The 17,248-nt window shown below is 36.8% G+C and overlaps 1 protein-coding gene across 1 annotated transcript in view; it reads right to left on the bottom strand.

Annotated features, from left to right (window-relative positions):
* MAP3K4 (mitogen-activated protein kinase kinase kinase 4) overlaps positions 1–17,248 on the bottom strand; it is a gene marked incomplete at both ends in the record, with an annotated part of 72,793 nt that overhangs the window by 34,928 nt on the left and 20,617 nt on the right. Inside the window, 7 exons of the mRNA XM_081998559.1 lie at positions 1,022–1,105; positions 1,195–1,294; positions 1,726–1,842; positions 2,244–2,401; positions 5,002–5,148; positions 10,159–10,401; positions 14,684–16,065. Coding sequence (XP_081854685.1) covers positions 1,022–1,105; positions 1,195–1,294; positions 1,726–1,842; positions 2,244–2,401; positions 5,002–5,148; positions 10,159–10,401; positions 14,684–16,065 — 2,231 coding nt within the window. The remainder of the gene's footprint in view (positions 1–1,021; positions 1,106–1,194; positions 1,295–1,725; positions 1,843–2,243; positions 2,402–5,001; positions 5,149–10,158; positions 10,402–14,683; positions 16,066–17,248) is intronic.

Raw genomic sequence — 17,248 nt, 5'->3', positions numbered from 1 at the left:
AAGGGAAGTGATAGAGCAGTTTTGGTGGGCACCTGGTGTCTAGCCAAGGTCAACTTACCACATAAGTAAACATATACTGATTTCCCTGACTACTCTCCCACTCTTAAACAATTCACAGACCAGGGTCCTGCTGAGCCAGATGTTTCATCCATGTATTTAACCACCTTTTATGAACTTCTATCCTATGAACTTGTCTGTTCCCCCTTGAACCAATTTCCATTTTTAGCAATCACTGATATAAATCTAATGAGAATTTTATAATGCAAAAGTTAGTAGATTAATTCCCAATTGGGAAATATATATACTAAATGTATGGAAAGGCAAAAAAGAACCGCAGATCCAAATAAATTTAATCTGTTGAAGCAATTGATTTACTTAATTTCAAACTACAATGAAGACTTGTTGACCTAGGAATTTTTAAGGAATAAAGTGCAAAACCATAAATATGGGAATTTATAGCGCAGTAAATATTGGGCACCAAGAGTTTAACCTACTTTTTCTGTGCAACAGTTTTCTAGATACAGTTATGCTGGAACAGAATGCAGTCCCTGCATTTCTCACTTCCTTAGTACTCTAAAGGAAGCTCTCTAGAGCAGACCTCCACTATAACATTGTCGCTTTATAAAAAGCACACAAAACATAGGTCCATAGTCTGAGATTATCTATTTGAACATGTCCATTTACTGATGTACCTGTTTACCTCAAACTTTTTCATAACACTGCCCTCTCACAAATGAGTAAGTACTATTGAAGCAAAATGACTTTTCCTAAGTCACAAAGAGAATCTTTGTGAAGACAAGGAATTAGACACTGACTTCCCAAAACACAGGCTAGCATTCTCACTCACACAAACACAGGTACAGAAAAAAATGTGACTGACACAATTCAGTATTAAATACATCACATTTTAAATGCCGATATATAGATGCCACATTAAAAAACTGAAAGTACGTCAATAAATATCCATTGATATTTTGCTTAGCTTCTCCACTCTGCTTCCATGCCTCTAAACTGAATTTACCTTCACATACTCTTTTGTTTTCAGAGCATTCAGAAGATCTCGCACAGGGGCTGACAATGCAAATTCTGCTGCTATTTCAAGGTCCTACAAGTTGTGACAAAACAAAAGAATATGCTTTCAGACTAAATTTCTTTAAAGCATATAAATAAGATGAGACTCTACTGTTAACTTACCTTCCTCAGCATTTTAGCAAAACCAAGAGCTTTGGAGGCCCTTTCTCTAGCTTCATGAAACAGTTCTTTGAGTGCTCGGCTGGTCTCTATAACAGACCTCCTGAATGAAACATTGGTAACAATGAAGTGACAGTGTTTTAAGAAATCATATTGTGTTTTTATAGCTATTAGAAAATACGAATTATTTACATATATGTCAATAGAAAGATCATAAAAAAGACAAATATTTACAAGCAGCTGACGGAAATAAACTGAACTTGCACAGGCGTATTTTTGATAAGGATATAAAACCTGAATTTAAAGAACGTTACATAAACAATCTCTCATATCCTGAACTAAAAAGAAGGTTGCTAGGCTTCAAACAAACAAAATGATGGTTCATTACTACTTCATATAGAAATATCAGCAATAAAGTCTATGGAGTCTTGCATTTACAAAGTTTTCATTCTAAGAAATAAAATGCAGTATGTGCCTGTCAGGGGTATAGAAACATAAGCGTGTTTACTATTATTAAGCTGAAGAACTTAATACCTGATTTCATCTGATGCAGTACTGTCATCAGCACTGGCCCAAAAATCATCACAACTGTCTTGTAGTCCAGAATCTAAAAACATTCCTGTAGATTTCAGCAGCATTCCTGCAATATCACTGTAGCAACAGAAATAGTAGAACTTCAGAGTATTATTCAGGTAGCATGGCACCTTAAACTTCTTCCTACTCTGTCCAACGCAAGAGCATCGCATCACCAAGTCTGCCTGCAGAAACAAGCAGCATCTTGGGGGCCCTCAGTTACTCTACATGCACAGGGCTAGCAGGAATGGGGACATTCCATAGAAGCAGTCATTCCTGTTATAGCTAGAGTAACAGCAACCTGCACTTACTGAATCTTACAGCTACAGCTGTTGTAGTAATTGATAAATTCACAAAGTCTATCAACTGCTTACTGAGGCCTAAAGCAGCCCAATCTGAGAACCATGAAGAAACGCTGACTTGAATACATTATCTAGTACAAGTTGACACCATAAGCAGAGTCATTAAATAAAACCTACCAGAACAGTTTTCCAGCTTGGGCTTCACCTCCTCTGATATAAGGAGTTATTTCTTTGGTGAAATTCCATTCTTCCTCCAACAGATTTTTTAAACTATGAGACGCTTGAGGTAACTGCTGTAGCATTTGGATCCAGCTTCGCATATAATCAAAGTAAACCTGTACATGGAAAGAGATAATTTAAAGAGAAATTGTTACACAACATCTAACTAAGGACTGTAACTTCTCAAATCAACAATCTCAATATTATACAACTTGTAGAAAGTATTCTGCAACATTTTTCTTTTGCTAGGACTGAAAATGAGCTACACTTTTCCACACAAAAGGTGCAATTTGTGGCTCAGGAAGTAGTAATTGCTACTGAAATATTAAATACTGTGTCTTCACGATACTTTTCTGAAAGTTGAACAGTATCACCACCTTGCTTACTGTGCTGCTATTCACCATGGTATCAGTAAATTCTGACAGAGGCCAGAGTTTTTAAAGCTGAACTACTGAAAAGCAGTTTCTAGATCTTTCATTAACAAGATTACTCCAAAAGGTTTTATCTAAACATATCGTCCTGGATATGCATAAGTGCAGTGAACAGGATTCTCAGCTTCTACATTATATCTTGTGTTCTTTGATATAGTCTTAACTCTCACCTTTAATTATTGTTTTAAACCAACATAAAAATCCAGGTGAGTACAATTCTTCTTCAAACATCTGCCCTTCAGGATCATACTGAATGCAAAAAAATTAGCTGAAATTTTACCATGTTTTAGTTCAATAATCCATAGCATCAACCTTAGAAATGGTAAAGACCCTTCCTATTGGTTTCAGGTATTTTTGTACCACACTGTAATAATGCCAAGATCATAGAATCATAGAATGGTTTGGATTGGAAGAGATCTTAAAGGTTGTCTAGTTCCAACCCCCCTGCCATGGGCAGGGACACCTTCACTAGATCACGTTGCTCAAAGCCCCATCCAACCTGGCCTTGAACATTGTCAGGGATGGGGCATCCACAACTTCTCTGGGCAATCTGTTCCAGTGCCTCACCATCCTCACAGCAAAGAACATCTTCCTAATATCTAATCTGAAATCTACCCTCCTTCACTTTAAAACTGTGACCCTTCGTCCTATCACTGCACTCCCTGATAAGAGTCCCTCCCCATCTTTCCTGTAGGCCCCCTTTAAAGCACTGGAAGATTGCTACAAGGTCTTGCCAGAGACTTCTCTTCCTTAGGCTAAACAACCACAACTATCTCAGCCTGCCCTCATAGGTGAGGTGCTCCAGCCCCCTGATCATCTTCATGGTCCCATGCTCGAGCAGGTCCATGGTCTTTCTTATGCTGGGGGCCCCTGAGCTGAACACAGTACTCAAGGTGGGGTCTCACGAGAGTGGAGCAGATACAGAAAACCTTAAAATTCTACTCTGGGTTAGGTAGGAGCTCTGTTCTCATAGTCTCAGGCTATAGCTCCATTCTTGACTTTATTCATTCGCCTTTCACTCTCAGCCTAGTTCCTCTTCTGGTACTCTTCTTAGCTACCTTGCCTGCCTATACAAGGAGTCCACAGGAAAAGACAAATAAGTTCTAGCCCCCAGCCCTCATTAAACGTGTTTTAACCTCTGATTTCCTATCCCTACTTGCAGTCCAGATCATCTCTTCAGCTCTCTTTGCCCAGCTGTCCCAGTCTTCTGACAGCCTTGACCATTCATACAATCTTTCTCCCCTGCTCCTGTAACCTGCAACTCTGACTATGCACAAACTGTGATTCTTTGAAATCTGATATATTTATTCTTATTTACAGAGTCTTGTTACCATCCTTTTCAAGACCTATAAAAAGCAAAATCCTTATACCAAAGTTCAAGCTCTTGCCTCAAAGCACAACAACATCACAGCTACCTAAAAAAACCAACAGGTAAGTTATTTCAAAATTGACAAGATGAACCATTTTTCCTTCATATAGCCAGGTCAATTCTGACAGAAGTTTCTAGAAATTTCAGATGGAGATGAAAGCAAGCATGCAGCATAAGAAACTTTAGGTCAAGCACTACATTTTCACCAATGCAGGTAATGAAAAGCATGTAACAGGAAAATCCTTGCGTACTCAACAACAGATGGTACCAACAGCTCTGCTGGCAAAACACTAGTGGTGAAGTACTGAGGTGTAGCTTGGGTTTTTTTCCCCCAGAACAGTAAGGACAAAGTTCAAGCAACTCACAAAAGAATAAAAATCAGCCACATCCAAGGGAACAGTAATTTAAACTAAATTTATGACAGAGTATTTTATTTAATATCTTTCAGAAGCAAAGTGTTTGTCTTGAAAATACTTACTTGTGTTTAATTTACTGCAATAATGAATACACATTAAAAATAAGGTATCATTAATGGATGAATGCAATACTAAGATATTAAGACATGATGTTAATCAAACAATTATATTTTTTTTTATTCAATACTAAAAGGTTATGAAAAGTTTAGTTTAAATGTATGGAATTTACTTTCTATTTATGAACCACTTTATTGTAAATACAGGCAATTTACAAGTATACTGTACCACAGTCCAATAAACAAAAATCAGCATTGCTAAAATGGCAATGGCTAATGTGTCACCTTTGCAAGTCCATTAAAGAATAAAACTACGTTTAAGTAGCACAACAACAAAAAAAGTAGCAAGAACTATACCAAATAGGGACAATAGATTGCTATTACCAGTATTCAGATTAATACACATACTAGAAATCCACAAATTGTCTCCTTTATGAGGCTTACCATTAACATTTTATGCAGGTCCTCTTCAAAAGAATCGATGTTGCAATCTATCTTTTGTAAGTCATCTAACACCTCCCGTAACATAAACTGGTAATATTGCTTCATTAACAGGCCACCCTTCAGAACCTCTTTACACTCTCTCACTAGCTGCAAGAGAAAAACTGCCATCAGTCAAGGCATTACTCTCACATTCTCCCTGGGAAGTGAAAGCTCAATTTGTCAATCCAGTTTGTCTAAGTATGTTAGTTGATCACTACGTAATTCCTACAGTTTTTCAAAATGAATACAGTCGCTCTACACGTCTGCATGAAAGATGTGACTAGTTTACAGGATTATTTAATTGCCATCATGCCATTTGCCACATAACCGTAAACAGAGATGGAGGCAGATGTTCCAGACTTTATTCCCTGCACAGGGCCACAGTCAGCAACTTACTGGATAGTTAAAAATTTAGAAGTAGGCAAGAGGGCTCACAATCATCAAATCACCAGTTTAAATTGAAGTCAGCCAGGAATAGCATCTGTCAAACACATTGCATGTTTAGAGACCTATGAGAAATGTTTTACTACAGGAAATTCATTGTCCATCTGTTGGGCAGGTGTCCGCAACCCTAAAAGCCATACCAGGCCTGAAAACAGCTAGTGTTTCTTTCGTGGCTTCCATGAGGCTAACATGAGGAAAGTTATCTTTTCAAACACAGAAGTGGTCACTTTTGGCCAAACAGCTGTCACACCTCCCTGGAAGCTTACAGCTTTTATTTATTTGAAGAAACGTGCACAACCACAGACACAGGAGTACACAAACAGCAAGAACGGTTTCACACCTATGCTAGCAAACGCCTTTCTTTCAGAAGTTCTTCCAGTGCTAAGTGTGTATTCTTCTGAAATTATTATCAGTCTCCAGGTCTGACAACCCCTGACCTTTTCCGAGCCACAACTTCATTAAATCAAGAGTATGAGAGGAAGAGAGGGGTTCATTTGGAGGGTCAGAGGGAATGGAATTTTTTCGGTTGGTTAATCTGCTTTTTAAAATCTTTTATAATGGCTACCCTGGCAAAATAATCTATCAGTATAGTAGACTCAACGCATGAGAAATTATAAGATCATGAAAGCAAAAAACATACAATTTAATATGACAAGAGTCTTTGGAATCTTTTACAGGCCAGAATACGTAACACTGTGCTCCCTGGCATGCAGGGGAAACAAGGGTAATACTCTGAACTCTGTAGCTTAAAAATTACCAATAGCTAGGTTAAAGAGGAAGAAAAAAAGAAAGTACTTTTTATAAGGTGGAAATCCAATAATTACACATTTTTATCTCTAACATGTCATATATTTAAAAATTAATGTACATTCTTCATTCTCTACTCAGTCACATTCACAGTACTCTGTATTAACTTCTTAGAAGTTTTTGCCCTTGGATCCACAAAGGAAAACATAACTTGTTCAAAGAATTTAAAATTGGTCATCCAATTTTATGGTCACCCATCACAGAGACAGATGGGACTTGGCAATATCACTTATCCATAAAACTTTACTATATAGTATGGCTTATCTTACAGATACAAGCAAAGTTCACTTCTAAAACTCACAAAAAGTAACATTTATTTCTCCATTTGTCTATTCCAAAATAAAATACTCTCAAAAATTCATTAAAAATAGAGATTTTTTTTGTTAAAATAATACTGCCATACAGTGATGCGTCGCACTATTGAATAATAGAATACAGGATTCAAATTTAGCACTACACAGTTTTTTGTAAGTGTCAACTTTTGAAACTGAAACTCACAAGACAACAGGCAAACAAAAAACATGGTCTCCAATGAGCACACTAATGAACATGCAGCTTAAACTGACAATATTACCACTATTATTGGTTTGTTTGATGGGTTGCTTTTTGTTTAGGGAGTTTGTACTAGAAATTCTTTGCTGCAAAGCAGGTGGGGCACGTCTCACAGCCTCCAGGGTACTGCAGTTTAGAGCAAGAAAGTTTATGTTAAGTTTATATTTTCTGGGGTTTGTTGGTGCGTTTTTTTTGTGTCGTTACGCCTCCCCCATTTACTTGGCCTATAAAATAACAACCTGTCACCAAACATTCAAATTTTTCTGTTCCAGTAATTTCCAAATTTTACATCACACTTACTCTGAAGTGACCTACAACTACACCTGATACACACAACCTGATTAAGCAGAACACAGTAGCTAGTCAGAACACTGTGGGCCTGCTCCAAGCGGTGTCAGTCACTTATCAGAAACCAGGTAGGTGTGACTTTTCATTTTTCAACTAGGTCAGACTACCTTTAGAGTTAATGCATGCCACATGACAATAAGCAGTCTGCACAAAATGTTGGTGGTTGACATAAGGACTGTTGACCCAAAAATTCCAGGAGGTACCACATGCTGTTAAGATCACGGACTGATCATCAGATACTGTTTTCCCCACCCAAACACACACGCTTTAGCTGGCTTCTTTAATCAGTAAAACATGTGTTCAACCACCTGGTTAACAGGTGTGTGGCTAACAGAATTGGTAATTAAGAAATCAGCACCTGCATCCACATACAATATGCAATAGTGCTTCTAGCTATAGAATTAAATGGGTGTTGATGAAGAAATTACTTATTTGTAAATTGCATTTCTCTATTACAGTAGTCTATGATCTGGAGCTAAAAATCTTCCAGCAGTATTGACCCAATTTCTCCACTGATTATTGTAAGGAAGAAGCTTTTATGAAATGACAGTATCATCTGCTACCTTTTTGAAGGTACGAACTGGTGTGACAGATCCAGAGAGATCTGATAGTTATTCTGGAGAAGATCATGGCTGTATAAGACACTCAACACAGGTTATAACAGACAAACTGTGTCTAATTTAACCACCTAACAAAAATAACCTGTGTGCATATGCGCACCACCCCCTACCCCCCTGCTTCTCAGTACAAATGCAGAACTTGAGAACCATCTTGAACTGTTCAGGAACTACCCTGCCACCACACAGTGGCAAATTGCCATTAAAAGAGAGCAGCTCTCTTCAATACACAGGATCACAAAAGCTATTGCTAAAGACAGACATACACAAGGCGGCTCAAAAAGGGGAAGCTAATGAGAAAGGATGATGAGAAAAAGAACACTAGGAAGCATATGATCTGTGCTGGTTTTCTTTTTGTGTGTATACTTTTTCTTGCAAATCAGATTTAAAAAAAAAAAAAAATCACTTGCTAGTAATCCAAAAATTTAACCTCACCTTGGAAAAGCCGAGTATCAGGACTAGCATGCCTGATACATTCAAACAGTACTGCTACACATTTCAAATGGTACCAAAAAGTAGGAGACCCTTAAAGGTCTCAGTGCCCCAAATGACACCCACTAGGTCAATCACTATACAAACCGAACTGTGCTGTGCTCCGCACATACGAAGAACAATTCAAGGGATAGGGTTTGTTCAACCCAGAGAAGAGAATATGCAAGGGGAATCTAATGACAGTTTTCCAATGCCTAGAGGGTAGTTACAGAGAAAATGGAAGCACTTCTTTCACACGGATGCACAGCGACCTGACAACTCTTGACAGGCACCAGTTGCTTCAGAGAAATTTCATCTGGATACCTGAAAAAAATGCTTTACTGGGAGAAAAAAATAAATGCTGGAACAGACTGGCTGGAGCAGCAGTGGAATCTCTCTCTCACTGAAAGCAATCATGATCTGGCCTCAAGGCCTGGATAACCTAATATAGGGCCCAGCTTCCACCACAGAAGGTTGGACCAGAACATCTCCAACCCAGACTTCTCTAATTCTGTAATATTCTGCGAACTTGCAGAACAAAACAGACCTCTAGACTCTGTTTTGAGCCTGCCTGCATAAGATTTTAGGAATTATAGTTCTTTCGGAAACAAATAGATCTATTTGTGAAATAGCCTCCACAGCTGCTTTGCCTGTTCAGAAATACTGCATGGGACAGCAAGCATTTGCCGAGTTGAATTCATTTTTTCAATGTGACTAGCAAGACAGTATACACCATCAAAACAGTCTGTAACAAACACATTGTTTTTTCCAGGAAGAAAGTGTTATTTTTACTTAACTCAAAGTCCACAAGGAGAATACAAAATCTAAGGGCAAAAAAACAACCTATCTCTGGGAAAAAGAAGGATATATAGTGCTTTACAATACAGTACGCTATCCTATATTTTACTATAACTATGTCTCTTAAGATTTGAAATTGTAGATACTGTGCTTTTGCACATATAAGGGCATCCAAAATCCTAGCATACCAAGGAAAGGAAAAGGGGTGAGGAGTAAGGGGCGGGGGGCAAAAAGGAGGGAGGACCAAAATTTATTTGGGATCATAAAGTAACTTAGCAATTGGTTTTGGAGCAGCAGGTAAATGGAATGTGAAATCATAATCAGCCCAAGAGCTTATTTAACTATATAACCTTAAAGACCCCCTGATAAAACCCTGACCTGGTTGTGCCTGCCAGGGAGCAGGTAGATGACTTCAGACAATTTTAGTATGTCCTGGACTAGACTTTGAAAAAGGGCATTGATCTTAACAGCCTTCATCATATCAGATGACCACCAGAAAAGAAATCCTCACACAACATTCTCAACCAGTGACAAGACTGACAATCTTGGGTCACAAGATATCCACAAAAAATATCAGATATTTTTATAAAACAATATGCTGAGAAAGACTTTTTTTTTTCTTCTTAATCAACTTCCACTATGGGTCCACCTCTGTGTTGGCAGTGTTCTTACATTTCCAAAGAAAAAAGGATCAGAGGAAAGAAAAAGGAAATATACAGACCCTTAAAATTGGTTATGCTGCCTAAATGGATGAAGATGTACTGGACAAGGTTATATAGCTTATAATGCAAATGGAACAAATACCGTTTACCTTAGCTGGCTGATAACTCTTTCATCACCAGTTTTAATTCCTGGAAGTCTAAATCAGGAGAGGTCTACATGACCAGTTTACTATGCAAAACACAGATCTCCATATGGAATACAGAGTATTTATAAAAATTATTACATAATTATACATTGTAATTTCTTAAACTAATCCTCTTTAGACTGACAACCTTATCATAATAAAATGACAAGTCATTTCAAATAGGAAATATTTAAAAAAAAGAAAAAAAAAAAACAACCAACAGTTGAAGCAAACCTGTTTAATACTCAAAAGAGATGGTTCCCCAGCAGGTCTTTGTTCCAACCTTAGCTTAAGACATTCATGGATAACGTTGAGCAGGACTCGGCAAAGAACCAAGAATGCAGGTTCAAAAGATGGCAAATCCATGGATTTCAGCTCCTCCCATGATACAGTGCTGCATTTTTGCTCACAACAAGGTGGGGAATTTAATAACTGCACATAATCTGAACACAACATGGGATCTGGAAATTCTGAAAACTGTAACAAGAAATAGATATCATGAAAAGGATCCTTAAATTCTTTAGGATTTAGCATTTGTTTAAAGTAGCATGCACAAAAGACTAGTTTTAAAAGGTAAGACTCTATTAACGGGCAAAGCAACCACTAAAGTTTTAATTATTTTTTTTTTTAAAGCCAACTTTTAAAGTTTTTTTTTTACTGAGGATCACCAGGCTGAGGAAAACAATTATAAACCTTTGGGAGTGAACAAAACAATCTCTTACTTCATGCTTCTGTTTTAAAATTATTAAAGTATCCATTAAAGCTAGACACCACCTCACTACACAAGAAGAAACTGCTGTTGGAGGTTATGATGAACATACAAGTTAAGTCTAACATAATATATAAGACCATATATTCAGGTCATTATAAGATACAATACTTGAGAATTTCAAAATGTATTAAAATCAATCAATCAAAAGGTCTTACACTAATGACTATAACTAGAGAAACAAGCCTGCACTTGGCTATGTCAGGTGACTAACCTCGTTCCTTTTCAAATACATAGTGCATATATTATATAAAACCACATTGTAAAGTAATGCAATATTGAAGAAAGTGTCACTAGCTAAATTGAACAAAACTATTGAAAAAATAACATGGTAGATGGTAAGAAATTGAAACAAATTAAAAAAGGAATATAAAATATAAAGATCAAGTTCTTTTTTCAATTAATAAGCTTATTTTTCATTTAAATGAAATGACATGTCAAATTAGAGAAACTAATTGAAACTATCTGAAATAGACACCCTAGATATCTAATATATACCTTGTGATAATATCCTAAGCAAAGCCACACATAGAGGCACTCTGGGGTTTAATTTAGGAAGAAAATTTGGATTGCAATGTGTACAGCTCTTAAAAACTAACACCACACTGTACATCATCTAAGGATAAGATTTGTTTCAGATTAAGTTTGTTTTATTCTAATTCTCATTTCACAGCTGCTATAATGCCTGAATATCCCTCATTCATATATTAGACATAACTAGCATTTTTTTAGATTTTTCTTCAGTGCCAAATTTAAATAACATCACTTCAAAGGAGAGGAAAACATTACCAGAAATTAGATCAAATAATAAAATGCCGCCTAGAAAGTTAAAAAAAAAAAAAAAAAGCCACTGCTAACCTTATTATCTAGCAGAAAATTAAAAAATTTGTTTATTCCTTTACACCTACATACGCATTTTTTACATTTGTGCCTACAGCACTGTTCAAGCTCTGCTGTCTCAGAAGAACTACATAAAATTACAGCTACTGAGACACTCAGGTTTTTTTAGTGCTTTTTTGTTTTTTAATATTGTGATGTTTCTCAAGTGTCATGGGGGATGGAATAGCATGTTCATGACTAACATGCTATGCACTGCAGATTCTTAAGTGGTTTATAAAACCACTAGCTCATTATGCAGAGATAGCAAACATGCATGAGGGGGGGATTTCCTTTATACCTAGCTTAGTAGAAGTTTAATCACTAGTTGATCTACAGTATAAGAACTTATCTTCTTAGATGGTATATTAATGTCTTCTTTTTACTAACGCTCTTTAAAAGAAATGTATAGCACCAGAATAGCAGCAGAGCTAAAGGTTTTTATACAAGAAGTTTTCATTAATAACAGATCACAAAAATACTACACTCCTACAGTACAACAAAATATTTAAGAAATACAATCTTTGTTGTGATGCAAGTATAGTGTTGGAAAATTTAGTTCTTATAAAAATATTAAAGAACCAATCTATGAGCAAAAGAACGAGTCTATGAGCAAAAGTAACAACAAAAATTGAGTAAATGTGTTATTTCATTTTCTAACATTAAGGATAACAGCACATGACATTAGGGCTTACTATTAGACACTTAAACGTCTATTGCTCCATTTGACTAATCTTAATCTTCAGCAGGCCCAATTTGAAGTGTTTCGAGTAACTACTAAATACTTATTAAAAAAACCCCAAGAAAACAAAGTCCAAGCCATTTATTGAGATTATACATAAAATCCATAGTCAATGCGCAGGCAGTTGAATAAACAACACGCAGGGTACATGGGCTTGAATAATAAAGTTCTACTAAAATAACATCTCCAATTTTGTAAACTAAAATATTAGCCATTTTCTTTAAGAATCAAATCAGACAACCTCTACACAAAACAGACTCTCTAGTGACTAGAGCCTTGTTAAAGTATCAGAGCCTATGACGAATTAAACTTTTACTTTAAAAAATAATACAGACAGCTATCTGTATAAACATTTACATATATTTAAGATGAAATGAGCATTAAAATGGATACAGTGGAAGAATCCAGAAAGCACACTGTAGAGGAAAGATAGTGCTTAAGTAACAATAGAAAGTATACCCAGAGATTTTAAGTGTATGCACACACATAAACACAGAGTCAAGATACAAAAATAGCAGAAGTAACAAAGATTAACAAAACACTAACAGCTCTGGCTGCATACAAACATCAAACTGAACTGCACTAAAAAAAAATCCAAGACACTACATTCAAAGTAGTCAGATGCAAAGACAACCATTTCAAAACCATCTCTTCTATTTTAGTCTGATGTCATCTTTTGCTGCAGTAGGCACCACAATTCTGACAAAGAATATTTTCTTTTTTTGACAGCATTCTTTTAATTTTGGGGCAAAAAAGAACATTACAAGTTTATAACACTCAACTTTAGCCATGAAGTAATTTCTGAAAACAGGACAATATTCCAATGAAAAATGTAATAATTACTGGAAAAGAACATTCAAAGAAGCTGAAAGGGTAGAAAAGGAGGGAGAAAAGATTAATCTTTCATCTTACACAAGTCATCCAACGCTACATTACCAAAAAGTTTAATTCTAGGAAGCTGCATCAAAGATTCTGGCTACTAGTGTTTCATTAACATGTTTTAAGAACCCTTAAGAAATCAAGGTATTTAGCATTAGGTATTTAGCAATTTCAAAAATACATTCAAAGTAGTTTTCAATACCCCCAAATTATGTTTTATTTCCTTTGTTTTCTTTAAAAGTATCTCTGCCTATATATTAAGCTGAATTTCCTATGTAAGTGTATATGGTTTGGGGGTACTTTGGTTACTGTAACAGATACCTGCAAGTTTTGCTTAGACACATGACTCTAGAAATACACAAAGATTTTCTTAAGGCAAAACTTCCTAGAATACAAGTTGAAACCTATTAGAGAATAAATAAAAATTCAATTAACAGCTTAATTTTTAACAGTAATATCTATGTTAAAAACAGCATGAATAAAAACTTTTTCAAAATCAATTAACTTCATGAATTTATTCATCCTAAAAAATAACCTCCAAGGGAGATAAAGAAGTCTTGTTCATTTTGCAAATGTGACAATCAACACTAAGAGATCAGCAACATGTCAAAGACCACATGTGGTATCCGTATTAGAACGGACATGTTGGCTAAGAAATTCCTTCATCCAGAATCCATGGTTAGCCCCCACACACAGTGCCACTTTACCGATGAGGGCAAGTAATCCTTACTATTAGTTCTTCCTATATATTATACCTATATATACCTATATAGGTATTCTAAAAATACCTAGAAGTTAGGTAACAGTTTATATTAAGAAACAATATTCTGCCTTGAAAGAATTAGTGACCACAACTTACCATATGAAACTTCAACTACTGTCCTTCGTTTACTGCTTATTTTATTTTTATTACCTCACAATCACTCTTAATTAAGAATATAAAATGACCCAAAGAAAAAAAAATTTAAACTAAGACCCAGCTGACATGCTAACATGACTTGCTTTCATAGATTTCAAGGTTAAGAGAGTTCATTCATTTAGATGAGGACAAACCCAAAATAATAGTGATGTCTTCATAAAGATGTCTTGCAGAGAGATACCATTCTTGAAGCCAAGAGAAGGAAAATGACCACTTTGATCGCTCATTTTCCTCATGTTTCAACTTTTGTGCCTAATTTTCCATTGTAATTTTTCTGACTTACAGCTTTAGACATTAGAAAACATAATGAGCAAAGATGTTACCATAAAATGTTATTTCAATTACAAAGAAGAACAGAGAACTAGATTGTGCTTCACACAAATTCTAATTCAGGTCAAACAACTGATTCATTTCAATGGAAGCAGAACTGGGCTCTTAATCATAACATAGACTATCTTTCAAAAACTATCAACGGAAACAAAACTTTAATAAGATCCCAGTTCCTCTAGTTTCAGTTAGAAACATACAGCAGGGGAGGTACTCCTGTTATCCATTTACACTAGTAGCAACCTACCTCCAGCTGGTGATCACTCCTTACCAACGCCATACGGGCCCTTTGCAATGAACCATGCATTAGCTTGTGCAGTCTTAAAATTAGCTTCCTCAACCCCATTTGCTTCAGTGCTTTATCTACAAACGGCCTGTAAATAGAGGTCAAACAGTGTTGACTGCAGCTTGCCTCAGCACTGCATTCTGGAATAACCCAAGAAGTGGAGTCATCCTCAGATTCAAGCCTATCAAGCCTCCTTGAAAAATGGTCCTGAAAGTCAAAATTTGGCTTATTAGTAAAATTGTTCTTGATGGCTTGTCTAAGTTCCTCAACATTCTCCTCAGAGATTTGTTCTTCACCATCGCTCTCCTCTGTGCATGTTCCTGAGGATTCCTTTACTTCTGTTTCCCTATCAACTTCTTCATCCTGTGGATCATTGTCCTTAGATGGTCGAGGAGAAGGAATTTCAAACACTGGCCAGCCAATGTCAGAAAGATTTTTGATGCCCAATACAGTCCCCATAATCCTTAGTTTTTGATTTAAGTCTTTCGTAATATTTAACCATAGACAGAGTGCCTGCACTCTGTCTTGGAAGTCCTTTGCAGCATACTTTTCATAGTCCTTTTGAAGAGCCTGCAGAGATGGATAAAGTGCTTCTATATACTCTAGCAGCTCCATTATCCGTTTTACTTGCTCAAATGAGACCCGCTGGCGATGGAGGTGTTCATAGTAACTTGAGTAACCCAAAGCACTAGTTCCATGTGTTGCTTTGCAAACTCCTTCTCCTGAAGTACCATTGAGATTGGCTCCATTTTTTACACAGGAGAAGCTTCCATAGTTCACTTTGAAGGTGAGGATTTCATTGATGATATCAGGGATAGCTTGACGGGCTGCATAGAGATAGAGGTCTTGGTCATTAATGCTCCGGCCAGCATGCCAAGCTTGCAGCTCCAGCCAGATCAGTTCATTGGATCGGTTCAGCCAGACAGAAGAGGTGTTTTCTTGTCCTCTTTGCTCCCTGTCCTTTTTCTTTGAGACTGAGGTAAGTTTTAACAAAAGCCGCAGGGTTTCAAAGAATTTTAAGCGGTCTGCCGGGCAATCAGTCCTAGAAGTCTGGCGCGCAGTTCTGGGTATTGGCATGGGCACAGAGACTGGAAGCTTAGCATTGCTACAGCCAAGGCTGAGGTAAGGCTTATTGAGATCAACATCTGGAATTGTTTTTTTTGGCAGAGACCCACCAACTGAGTCTAACATAAATGAGCACTGCACATTTTTCTTGTGATCTCGTTCTGTTGTCCTTAGGGTGTCTCGGATCTTTTTTCCTTGCTTATAGCTGTGCTCCTCCACATTGTCAATGGTTTTCCCATTGTCTTTATGCACAGACTGAGTTGGCACACTCATTTTTTCTGCAAAAAAAGAAAAAAAAAAGAATGTGACCATTGTTCAATCCAGCTCCTAATCATATTTCTTAGTCTGACCATAAAACATTGTTTCATACCAACAAAACAAAATAGGAATGGGTAGAAAGTAAAACATAATCTTTGGAAATTGCCATTAGTATAGCTACATTAACAGTAGCACCAATGGAAATTTTTCTCCTCTTGCTTTACCTCTTTTGCGGAAAGGACTTCAGAGAACTCTCATTATCCTGAGATATACCTAAGAACTGATTATGATCAAAAGGAAAAGAACTGTTTCCAAGTTCATTTTCCATACATTTATCAGACAGCCTCCCAAAAAATCCTCAAAATGCAACAGAGTATCATTAAAGTTTCCAAGTCGAACAGCATTAAAGAGACTCCATTGCATGTGCAATTTCATAAAAACTGAAGTATGTATGGATTCTGAAATTTAGTTTGAATGATCCAATCCTGGCTCTTGGAGGACTTGATCTTAGTTCTAGGATCCCCTATGTAGGCAGTTAATACACTGCCTTAACACCAGGAGCCTACTTCTTCACTCTCCCAACACACAAAACACTTGCCTTCTCCCTTACTATATAAGAGCAGTCCTTTCCTGCCTAATTGTGCAATCTCTTCTTATCTTCTTGTTCTTTCCTCAGAAGCGGCAGACCTTATGACTCTTTGGCAGCACTAACAAAAGCGCTTCGATCTAGGCTTTGCAGATCAGGACAGGAGGAACTACTTAGTATTAAAACAGTGGTTCTCCCTCTCCTTTAAGGAACTGGTGGCAGGCTGGAGAGAAGCACCTGTATGAAGACCAGCTGCAGTCCAGAGATCAGCAGTTGGAACACAACAACCTACACAGTCATAGGGCCCCTGCTTATTCAAGAACAGAAAAGACTTTCAGAATGATGGCTGAATACTTTATCTTCTTTTCACTGTTCAATGGCACTTCAACGATCACCTGCTGCGCATGGCTCATTCCCCACTCTAGAAGTAGCCACTTCCTTAGAGTCTTTGCAACTGTGCTCCTCACTGTAAGATCCACTAATACCAGAAATACTAATAAGCTTATTTGCAAAACAGGCCTGCTCAGTGGAAGAATAATATTATTCCCTTTCAATATATGGAAAATCAGGATAGACAAAGATCAATCAAGCCTGCATACTTTTGGGTGCCAAAAATG

Source organism: Phaethon aethereus, assembly GCF_964289735.1.
Source record: "Phaethon aethereus genome assembly, chromosome: 3".
NCBI lineage: Eukaryota > Metazoa > Chordata > Aves > Phaethontiformes > Phaethontidae > Phaethon > Phaethon aethereus.
This window is presented reverse-complemented; position numbering and strand designations above follow the sequence as displayed.